This window comes from Pelobates fuscus, chromosome 3 (assembly GCF_036172605.1).
Source record: "Pelobates fuscus isolate aPelFus1 chromosome 3, aPelFus1.pri, whole genome shotgun sequence".
In the NCBI taxonomy this organism is placed as follows: domain Eukaryota; kingdom Metazoa; phylum Chordata; class Amphibia; order Anura; family Pelobatidae; genus Pelobates; species Pelobates fuscus.
The window spans coordinates 412,043,724-412,056,628 of record NC_086319.1 but is presented as its reverse complement, the minus strand read 5'-3'; the positions used below and the strand labels follow the sequence as shown (position 1 = coordinate 412,056,628).

General features: G+C 34.6%; 1 protein-coding gene across 1 annotated transcript; it reads left to right on the top strand.

Annotated features, from left to right (window-relative positions):
* Positions 1 to 1,450: 1,450 nt before the first annotated feature.
* On the top strand, positions 1,451 to 8,301 carry LOC134602032 (olfactory receptor 11L1-like). Its single transcript, XM_063446534.1, has 2 exons — positions 1,451 to 1,529; positions 7,372 to 8,301. The coding sequence occupies exons 1-2, from the start codon at positions 1,524 to 1,526 to the stop codon at positions 8,299 to 8,301; spliced, it is 936 nt and encodes a 311-aa protein (XP_063302604.1). The 5' UTR covers positions 1,451 to 1,523.
* The last annotated feature ends 4,604 nt before the right edge of the window (positions 8,302 to 12,905 follow it).

The window sequence follows — 12,905 nt, the reverse complement described above, 5'->3', positions numbered from 1 at the left end:
TGCAGAAAGGGAGAAATAAATCCTTCTGCACAGTAAAATTAACACTTTAGCTGCCGGTCCATAATCCAAAGGCAGCAGGCGGGCAACCAGGCTCCTCCAATACAATGTGGTGAGATTGGTTTAGTCACAATTACCATGGGTGGACGAAGCCAAAGTCAATAAACAGAAACACACGATCAAGAATGCACTCTCGGATAACCATCTAAGGGAAACCACAACAGGGCAATGAGGAAAAGGAAAAAATAGTTTAAATAAGCCTCCTTCAGATCCGATTGACCGTAACCAGCCTTTGACCCCAGAACATGTGTGCGGGTCTTTTGTGTGATGTCACATGCACGTTGACATTGTCATTACCATGGGTGGATGTTGGGCAATAAAATGGCGTGGATCCGCAGTGGCCGGCATCCATCAACATGTTGCAGGTGTCTGATATACTGGCACAGGGCTGCTGAGCTGTACTTCCGTCAGGAAGTCAGGAAGGCAGTTACTATCACAGACATCAGAAGGTGAGGATGAATATGTGACATATGGTTCATCAGTAGACTCCTGTCTGGGATTATCTACAACTTAACCTAGATACCAGCTCCTGGTGTATTACTTGGTTTTATACCTGGAAATTTTGTTGCTAGCGAATAACCCTGTTGATCTTCTAAAGAACTGGATATCAGATCGTGGTTATTTAAGTCAGCTTTAGTTTACGTTTGGCTACTCTTGCTTTAAATTTCAAATTTACTTTGAATTTCTAACTGTAGTGAAAAACCCTGCAGAGTGTTTTGAAGTGGTCATTGTGCAAATAGCATGTATGTGCAGTGTTTCAGTATGAAACACTATTCAGTATGTTTCATTCGTTGACTAAGAGATGGCAGTATCAGAATATGGACACCGAATGCTTGATGGGGAGGTAAAGAACAAATCAGTCCACGAACGTTATACTCAAATAAGGTTCAGGTGGTTGAAAAAAAATTCAATTTCAGTTCTTCCCAATCTGCATTCATAAAATGTCAAATGAATGCCAGCATATTTAGTTGTGTGTCTACTGGTCTAAACATCAGCAAAGTGTTTTGATCATAAATGTCATGATTATTCAACTGACCTTGTAATAATATTACAATGATTTGTTTCTTTATTAGTAAAAGATTAAATAAGAACTCTCTCTGGATATTATTTTCTGGAAGAGTTGCTGCACCCAAGAGCAATGTGTGCATTCCCTATGGGTTTTATAGTGTATAAACTGACCGTATTAACCAAACAGCAGCATTAGAGATCAATGCATACTAGGTGAGTCTCACACAGAAGTTGTTCCATTCATTTTCTGAATTAGATGCCATTGATGTTGGTTCTTTAATTTATTCTTCTAGCATTAACCAGTGATTTGATATGAGGCAGCCCTCGGATCAAAGTACATGTGAACAAACTTTCCAGTTTCAGGGATGATAATGGTACTGATAATACCTGGATGCAATGGATGAATTCAAAAGACTACCCTACCAGGAAATATGAAATAAACAGGTACAAAAAATACAATGTTGGTGAGTATTAGTTTATTTCTTTACAATTTTATTAACCCCTCAAGGACCGGCCTGTTTTTGCGATGTTGTACGTTGAGGACCAGAGCGGTTTTAACAATTTTGTGGTGTTTGTGTTTAGCTGTAATTTTCCGCTCTCTCATTTACGGTTCCCATACAAATTATATATTGTTTTTTTCAGTTCAAGAAGGGCTTTCTTTACATACCATTATTTGTATCATGTCATATATTTTACTTTAAAAAAATAATAATAAAATATGGTGAAAAATTTAAAAAAAACATGTTTTTAGACTTTTACTTGTAAAATCTTTTAATTATCTACAAAAGCTAATGAAAAAAAACCTGCTAAATAGATTAAAAATGTTGTCCTGAGTTTAAAAACACCCAGTGTTTATGGGCTTTTTTGCTTTTTTTTTGCAAGTTATAGGGCTATAAGTACAAGTAGGAAATTGCTCTTTCAATATATATTTTTTACATTTATCAATAGTGACATTGTAACACTGTTATTGGTCATAAATCCCTGAATCACACCCCACATGTACATATTTTTGAAAAGTAGACAACCAAGGGTATTCAATATGGGTGTTGTCCAGTCTTTCTTAGTAGCCACTTAGTCACAAACACTGGCCAAAATTAGCGTTTATATTTGTTTGTGTGTTAAAAATGCAAAAAACGCTAACTTTGGCCAGTGTTTGTGATATATATATATTGGTGGTTACTAAAAAAGGCTGAACAAGGCTGAACATACCCCATTTGCAATACCTTGGGTTTTCTTCTTTTGCAAATGGTATGCCATCAGGTGGGTAATTAGCATTCCTGGGCTACCATACGCTCTCAAAGGCAACATTACCAATCCGACAAATTACAAAAAAAAAAGTAAAATCAAGTCTTATATGTGACCCTGTAACTTTAAAAAACGCTATAAAACCTCAGCATGTGGGGTACTGTTATACTCAGGAGACTTCGCTGAACACAAATAATAGTGTTTCAGAACAGTAAAACCTATCACAGCAATAATATCATCAGTGAAACTGCTGTTTGTGTGTTAAAAAATGCACACAAAATCAATTTCACTGACCATATCATCGCTGTGATATGTTTTACTGTTTTGAAAGACTAATATTTATGTTCAGCGAAATCTCCCGAGTAAAACAGTACCCCCCATGTACAGGTTTTATGGTGTCCTAGAAAGTTACAGAGTTAAACACAGTGCTAGCAAATTAAATTATCTGCACTTTCGGCTTTGGTTCTCAGACATGTCCCTCAAATTGCAATCAATAAAATTACTTAATTATGTAATAATATTACATGAATATGCACATAGAATTTAAATATATATATACATATTTATATATTTGAAATCTACGTGTATATTTATGAAATTATTTATGTAATTATGTATATGGACATATGTATATTTCGCATCATTTTTACTTATTTATTTATACATAGATATATATATAATTTTATTCTACGTGTATTTTGATATAAATATATATGTATTAATATCAAAATACAGTTAGAAAAAAATTACATATATAAATATATATATATATATATATATATTTTTTAACTTATTACAAATTATTTTTACATTTTTACGAGTTAAACACAGTGCTAGCAAATTAAATTATCTGCACTTTCGGCTTTGGTTCTCAGACATGTCCCTCAAATTTCAATCAATAAAATTACTTAATTATGTAATAATATTACATGAATATGCACATAGAATTTAAATATATATACATATTTATATATTTGAAATCTACGTGTATATTTATGAAATTATTTATGTAATTATGTATATGGACATATGTATATTTCGCATCATTTTTACTTATTTATTTATACATAGATATATATATAATTTTATTCTACGTGTATTTTGATATAAATATATATGTATTAATATCAAAATACAGTTAGAAAAAAATTACATATATAAATATATATATATATATATATTTTTTTTTTAACTTATTACAAATTATTTTTACATTTTTACATTTATTTTATATACTAATTATTTATTTTTTATAATAATATATATAGTTATTATATATATTGTATATATACGTGTGTAATTTAAATAGAAGTGTATTTTTATATTAATATACGTATGTATACCATTATATATATGATATATATACATATATTATATATATAGATATAATACATGTATATATATATCTTATATGTATACATATATATTATTTTTTTTACACTTATTATTTTATTTTTAAACTTTATTTATGATTTTCTACTTGCAGGGAGACTGCCTGTCAGCACAGACAGTCCCCCTGCAGGCAGATACACAGGCACCTATTGTGGTCATGTGATCGAGTGATCATGTGACCGCGGGGTCCTGATCTGCAGTGGGGGAGACTGTCTGTGCAGACTGGGTGAAACACTGATCGCCACCGGGGGAGCGACGGCAATCAGGTAAGTACCCCCAGACCGTTATGACAATTCAGGACAGTCATCGGTCCTAAAGGGGATGTTTCCCATGACGGTCCTGAACAGTCATCGGTCATTAAGGGGTTAAAGAATATATGAAGGTCATGTAAAATGACAAGTCATTCAAACATGCAACAGAACATTTGCCAAACATTGCTTATGTTTATAAAGCATAACACAACCCAAATTCTACCTGTAACAGAATCAGTTTCCCTGGCCCCTAAGTTTGCATCCAGTCATGGATCCAGTTTACATTCAGTCACATCAATCAAAATTAAATACTTCCTTAACTTCCTATTCTTCCTAAACTATGTTTGTTTGTTTTTGTCAATCAAATTTTATTAAGGCACAATATGTACAGTGGTAAAATAAATACATAAGCATAGTGATTAAGCAACAGGCATTATATAAATATTAAGTTTGACGACTTTCACCCAGTCTCCAGTCTTTCAAAAAAGAATTGAAAACTTACTTCTTCAGAAAAAGAAAATCAGATTTCCCTTCTCGCACCCTGGTTCCTCTCTTGCAACTGTAAAAAAAAAACATTCCAGCCCTCAGTGAATACTATGCTAGCAACCTATTTCCTACCCTACCCTTACCTTTTGTATTACTATACCCACTCCCTCTAGCATGTAAGCTCATTGAGCTGGTTCCTCAACCACTCTGTTCCTGTGTGTCCATCTTTTCTGGTTTCAAATATGTGTCTGTTAGTCCACCCATTGTACAGCACTATGGAATTTGTTGGCACTTTATAAATCATATTAATAACAATGAAATACAGAGCGCATTACACACATATTGTAGAAGTCTAATTTTAATCATAGTCATGGTAATAAAAAGCACGACAGATGCACTGACAATGATAAACAAACAATAATGTAAATTAATGAAAACATACAAGAGGGTGTATACACTATTCTTAGGCCATGCAGTTATGTAGATACAATAGACAAAATCCAAGCATTTAAAAACACAAGGCAATTAAAACTTGACAAGTACTGGCTTAGTAATAAGTAATACGAGAATAAAATATGTTGAGCATGCAGGAGACTTCTTATGAGTATGATCAAGCTGGTAAAAGTACTGCCTGAGGGTAAGATCAGGTGAAACGGGTAGAAAGATATTACCACTGGGTACTAACTGAAGAAAAAAGGAAAACATTGAACTGTGTGATGCTAATTACTGAGTGTCATAATAAGACATGAAAGGATTTCAGTGGACAATTAGCTTATGCCACATGCTGACAATGATGTAAATGGTTCATTCTATCTTCATGTTTGGCAGCAACTCTCTCCCCCTCCGTATATGTCAGCGTCGGTAGATTATTAAGTAGACAACTTGAACCCAGACTGTAATGCCCTGACTCTGCATTCTCTAAGCTCAGGCTGGAATTGGATCTCACTCTCCATCCCATGGATCCTCATACTCCTGGTAGCAGCATGCCTGGTTTATCCCCCAATATCTTTTCTAAATTAAGTCTAACAATGGAGCCCACATCTGCCAACACTGGTTGGTAGTACCTTTTAGAGTCACAGTCATGGACTTTATCCTGTACAAATCCTCGACCCATTGCATCCATTGCTGAAGAGTGTGGGTGAGTTGATTTCTCCATAGAGTCAGAATTAAGGACTTTGTTGCCTTCAGTGATTTCTTGTATCTCTTCAGTAGTATGCAGGAGTATAGGCACATGCTGGAAATAGATATCTGACTCAACAATATCTACAATCTTGTAATTACTAGGCAAGAGCACAAGATTTGCAGCACAGTACCAACTTTCCCCCTGCATCTCTAACATAGATAAGCTGTGTTGAAGCTGTTTTCATTAGCATAGAGTAAATGGTCAAAATGCCCTTCTCAACATGAGATCTATGGGAGCATATTGTTTCTAATTGGTCAGTTCTCTATGTATGTTACTTCTCCTTGGCAGGGTGTCATAATAATGATGAATTAACAAGTATCTAAATTGGTCAAGACCAGTTAGTGAGGTTTGTATTTACAAAGCAGTAAAAAAGCCAGAGGGCCCACTCCTCACACACATCCTGCATGCAAACCAGTCACCATCTCATAATCTTTTAATCTCAGCTGGGTGCAGGTCCCCAGTCAGTTTGAGGTTATAGATTATGATAATTAATGCTCCAGGTAACTTGGTGAGTTTGTAAGGAAAACTGGTAAAATGCCAGAAGGCTATGGATGTGCTGATGAAAAGATTTTGGAGTTGCCAAGGATAGTTGTCAGACGTATCTAACCACAGCTGTGCTGACAAGCGACCCTCTGCAGTTTTAAGCTGCAGCTCCATTCAGAGTTTGGGGGTCCTTTCTACATACATTCAAATAAATATAGAATTCTTGAAATACATTGAAATAAATATAGAAGTTTAGGCAGCAGGTTTTTCTTTATGGTGTTAATACCACCGAACCACCGAAGATATATACAAGCACCATTATGTTAAATCTGTTTATTCTGATACCAAAGTCTGCAACATTTTTATAAGTAAGATGTTCCAGATCTATGGTCAGCTAGATTCTTTAGGTGTTTTCTACCATGTAAATGGGAATTGTGATTATATAAGCTCTGACTATCGAGGAGAAAGGGATATATCTAGGACTTCCAATTGTCAGCATTTGGATTCAGATTGGAAACTGTGTGTGAAGTTATTGAGGCTAAAGGAACGTGTTCCTTGACAAAATAAAGTTGCCGAGTGGAGATGCTGTTTGATGAAAAATGTCTAAAGTAGCAAGTTCTAATCTGCTGTCAGTAGTGGAGCTTCAGACTCCAGTGAAATACTGCATGTTGAGTTCATTATCTTGATACTAGGTCTTCAGTACAAAGTGAAAAAAGTATTACATTAAAATGTCATAATTATAATGGTGGAATGATAGTTTATTGATTAATCTGTTACAGATCTTGCTAAAGCTGTTCAAAAGCTCTTAAAATGTAAATTTGATATTAGCTTGGTTATCCTTTTCGTGCTTTCTAGGCACATTAAACACTGTTTAGACATGCACATGATTTCTTACCAAGAACTAAAACAATTAGAAAAGATTTTAAAATAACACTAAATGAGCAATCAGGCTAAAGAGTTAAGATGCATTCTGGGTAGTATTAAGTGCAAGAGTAGTTATCGTGAACAGACACAACCTATTAAACAGATGTTAAAACATATGAAACATTTTAGTAGATTTTATTAACAATAATATAGTCCAGAGTCCAGTGATTTGTTTATGCAATTTTCTTAGGTGATAGATTCACTTTAATACATTTTCTCTAAATTAAGATGCCATTATAATTGAATGTATGCACCAATCTCTTTTTTTCAATTAAATTATAATTTTTTTTTTAAATAATATAATTATCACACCAAAATGTATTTTTCATTCTTCTCCAACAGGCAATGCATGCCACAAATCAGACCATCATCACTGAATTTCTCCTGCTCGGATTTCAGAATTTAGAAAGTTTCAAGACATTGTTTTTATTTCTCTTCCTTATTTCTCATCTTTTGACAATATTTGGAAACCTTCTGATTATTTGGCTTGTGATATCCAACAGCAGTCTCCAGTCTCCCATGTACCTCTTCCTGACTCAACTGTCCTTTTCTGATTTACTTCTGACCACAGTCATTGTCCCTAACACACTTTATATTATATATAATGAAGGTGGCACTATGTCTTTTGCAGGTTGCCTAGCTCAATTTTATTTTTATGCTTTTTCTGAAGTTTCTGAATGTTTTGTTCTCTCTATAATGGCTTATGACAGATATCTGGCCATCTGTAAACCCTTGAGATATTGCAATCTAATGAACAATGCGGTCTGCATTAAGATGATTATCATTTCTTGGATCTTAATTTTTTCTATAATTCTGACTGACACTTTATCATTAACTCAGCTTACTTTTTGTGGGCCAAATATCATCGACCATTTTTTCTGTGATCTTGTCCCACTAATGGAGCTTTCTTGCTCAGATATCTATTTTCTTGAGGTGGAAGTTTACATTTGGTCTATCCTTGCTATTATTTTCCCTCTACTAATTATTACAGGCTCTTATGTGTACATTATTCAGGCTGTCCTTCGAATCTCCACCAAAAGTGGACGGTGGAAAACATTCTCTACGTGTAGCTCTCACCTGACTGTGGTTTGTATATTTTTTGGGACACTGATTGGAAGTTATATGGTTCCTGCCAAAGGAAAATCATTGACTGTCAGCAAATGTATATCTTTATTGTACACTGTGGTGACTCCTATGATTAACCCAATCATATACAGTCTAAGGAACAGAGACATCAAAGAAGCCATCAAGAAATTCTGTAAAATTAGTTAATGTTTCCACATGCAACAGAACAAGCCACATGTGGAATCTAGTGTTTTAAGGATCATATATATATATAAGCATAAATAAGTAAGAAAGTGAGTAAAATGAAATTAACTGTGAAGATTTTAGGGAGGTCAATGTGAAAATAGGAAGTTAAAGTGTGACCAACTGTTTAACAGAAATTGCCTTCCAGACACTAAAATGTAGTTTTGTGTGAAGGAAAATAGACGAAAAGTAGCTGGTGCAGGCTGGGAAAGTCAGCTCCTAACTCACAGCAGCCTCAGCCAGCATAAGCCACCCTCCTGCCTTCAAAAGGTAAGAAACAGGAGGGTGGCTAAGCCTGTGACTGAGTGTTATTGAGAGGTTCAATTATCTTCTGAGACTTTTCTTTGGCTGTGAAAGATGTGAGGCCCAGCTTTGTCTGGTTTTTATTTTTAGAGGTTCTGTGAGATGCAGTAAGCAGACATGGCATGGTCTCTTTCAGTTCATCTCTAAACCAATCAGATAATGTAATCAATCGTACTTACTGAAATAAATGCAGTCAAGTAGTCAGACGACATAAACAACCCAATTAAGCTTTTGCACAGCAGTTTTCTAAATTACTAGGAGTAGGGCCAGGACGCTCAAAGCATCATGTGAGGATATTTATGGGGTAATAAATATTAAAAATAATATTGTTATTCAAATTATCACAAATAATTTTGATACTTTTTATTAATATCAAAAATTTATTTATTGGCACTGTTTCCCCTTTATTAATTTAAAGCGAAGAGTTACCCACTATTTTAACTCTTATAGACCATGGAGTATGTTTATTTGAGTATTTGTATTTCACACATTAACCCCTTAACGCCGTTAATGCGTTCTATGCCGTCCCTCATTAAATGGGCTTTCAAGCAGTTGCGACGGCATAGAACGCCGTAACGACTTGCAGCCCCAGGAGCTAGGAGGTACTTACCTCCGCCGCGATCCTCTTCTGGAGGGCTGCCTGACAGCCCAGGCAACCCTCCCCTGGCAAATGAGGGCCCCGGGGGCCATGAGATCGCTCTTTGAGAGCTGGGGATCTGCCAGCAGGGGGACTGTCTGAAATGTCAGACAGTCCCCCTGCTGGTGGGTAGTGTAAAAAATAATAATTAAACATGTTTAAAATAAAATAAATGTGTATATAATATATATACATCTTTTATATATATGTAACATCATACGTAGTGTGTTTTAATGTTAATATAAGTACATATATTAGTATTAAAATACACTTAGAATGTTGTTACATATATTTAAGATATATATATATTGTATATATAATACATATATATTTTATGTTTTTATATATATATATATATATATATATATATATATATATATATATGTATAATTACAATAGTAAATAAATAAAATAAATACATACAATATTTTTACAAAAATTTTAATAAATTAAATATACATATGTAATCTCATTCTAACTGTATTTTGTTATTAATACATTTATATTGGTAACAAAATACACTTAGAATGACATTCTATATAAATCTATCTATATATAAAGTACAAATAACTGCAAATACATTTGCAAGAAAAAGTATGTGAACCCTTTGGAATGATATGGATTTCTGCACAAATTGGTCATAAAATGTGATCTGATCATCATCTAAGTCACAACAATAGACAATCACAGTCTGCTTAAACTAATAACACACAAAGAATGAAATGTTGCCATGTTTTTATTTAACACACCATGTAAACATTCACAGTGCAGGTGGAAAAAGTATGTGAACCCCTAGACTAATGACATCTCCAAGAGCTAATTGGAGTGAGATGTCAGTCAACTGGAGTCCAATCAATGAGATGAGATTGGAGGTGTTGGTTACAGCTGCCCTGCCCTATAAAAAATACACACCAGTTCTGGGTTTGCGTTTCACAAGAAGCATTGCTTGATGTGAATGATGCCTCGCACAAAAGAGCTCTCAGAAGACCTACGATTAAGAATTGTTGACTTGCATAAAGCTGGAAAGGGTTATACAAGTATCTCCAAAAGCCTTGCTGTTCATCAGTCCACGGTAAGACAAATTGTCTATAAATGGAGAAAGTTTAGCACTGCTGCTACTCTCCCTAGGAGTGGCCGTCCTGTAAAGATGACTGCAAGAGCACAGAGCAGACTGCTTAATGAGGTGAAGAAGAATCTTAGAGTGTCAGCTAAAGACTTCTGTCACTGGCAAATGCTAACATCCCTTAGGGGCTTCGCTGTTTCCACTAGAATCTTTGAAAATATTGCAATCCGGCACTTGAGATTGAACATTCTAAACACTTGGCACGGCATTTTGTCCTGTTAACTTGCGATAATGCTATCTAGGATTTAGCCATTACTTTAGCTGAGGGGAGGTTGTGGTGATCAATATTACTTCTTTGGCAAGGGACTTTCTTAGGGGTACGGGGCACCCATGAAGGCACAATAGGGAAAGATCATGTCTTTATATATTTTTTATTTTTTTATTTCCCCTTCATCTCCCTTTCCTCTGTCCCCAGGTGCTTTTTAAGCACAGAAAGTTAACCTTTACATTTCCTAATTTTTTCACCTCATATTCCCTGCACCTCATACAGCATAAGATACCAGAGCTGTCTAATTTCAAAACTGATAGCAAATTTAGCTAAACTTTGTAACTTTGTACCTTTGTACTCCAAATCATTACATTGACATGTAGCCAACTCTATAACAGATATTATTTCACTAATTATCACAAAGTGAGCCTACCAGGAATTCTACACAAAACACTTATATTGATCTACTCATAATAATTTATTAAGATTGTTTAGAATAATTGAGCTGTTGGGTTTGTGATCTTGTTCAGACTTACAGGATTTGTGCCAAAGTATTTTTAGTACCACGGTGTACCTTAAATAATTTGAAATCAAACTCTGCGTATGTCTACTAAACAACTATTTACAAGACTATTAAAGTTACACCTCCTGGGTGGGAATGTGGTCTGATATGACCACTAATACTGGGTATTGATCTAAGTGTATCATTTAGAGGTACATCCCAATAAATATTAATCTGGATACTTATCATACCATTGCCACTAGTGGAACAACCTGAGCTCTTTTTAATAGTTGTTTTGTATTTCCTTTATCTTCTGTCTATAGTACTAGGTGCTATGTTTTGTGGTCAGTTCTTGTTTTAGTCCTTGAAGGACTTTTTAATTTCATCCATTAAAAGTTAAGTCTTATCATAGGCATAACTTTATTTCTTAGTATTCAACTCTTTCTACCAGGCGTTGCATCCTACCTTCTTTTCTTTTGTTTGTTTATTGCTTACCACAGGGGTCACCCCCCATCTAGGAGGTATGCACAGGCTTCAGATTTCCTCCTTTTGTTTATTTTCTTTTTTGAACATCTCATATGCACGATTCTTATTCAACTGCAAACTGAACTTTACACAAACCCCTTAGCTAAATATGATTTCAAAGGTTTGAAATGTGGCCAGAATTATCCAGGTGTATTTATGCTTTTAGTACAAATTAATTAATTTGAATTACATTAAATAAAACCAGCATATTTACCAGCTTTCTTGGTAGAAATTCTTTAGGCTTGGAGATATATTCTGTGCAAGTGAATGTGCAAGTATGTGTTTGGGAAAAATTGCGTAGAAAGTTCTGGAAGATTTCTCACTAGTAAAGAATTTTAAGTCCTAGAAATCAGTTGGAAAGGAGCAGAGTGTTAGGTTTTCAAAGTCCCAGAAATTCAGCTGGAAAAGACAATGTGTTAAATGTGTCCAGAGTGTTCCTTTAGCTCGGTCTCATTCCTATTGCTTATTTTTCTTTCTGTACTTTTTATTGGCTCTTTGTCTACCTTATTTTAAATTAAACCTTATCTAAAGTTTCTTTATGTCACTAGTTTAAAGTGACCAATGGGATTAGGTGGGTGTACCTTTCTCTACTGTTTGTCTTATAAACTTTGATCAATAGATGGCATTGTAGCATCCCAAGAATTTCTCATTATGAACTCCAACTACAATTTTGTATAAGGGGTTAACATAATTTTGTGATGCATGTGACATCACAGTTGTTTTTATCTTTATGATACATCAATCAAAATAACTGTCAACGTCAAATAATTTTTCTCAGAATTAGAGTCTACTTTGGTCTATAAACTATAATTTTGACATATTTAGGCTTTGGTTCAAATTTCTCTTACAATGGTTCCTTGTAGGTGTCCACTAAATTTAAAAAGTAAAATGAATTACTTAAGTACATCTCTTATATATATGTGTCTGGGCTGGGATCTTTCTACCCTTATTGTTGCAGACACTGAAAGAAGAAACCGTATCTCTGGTCAATGTTTGCACTAGCCCCATTCCTTTGGTCAGTGAATAGAGCTACAGAGAAACAAATATGTCCCCATAGTAAAATGTAGAGGAACCCAACCTGTGTAACAGGAAGTGATCTCTGGGAGATCTAGAAATATAAAATCACAAAATAGTGAAGCATGCAAAGGAATAAGTGACTCAATCCAGGAGGTAGAGAACTTACAAAAAACACTGATGTTCTGCGCATATCTCCCCTCTGGGGTGTCTTAGGATGGTGAAACTAAGTTTGTATTGTATGTTAAATCCGCAA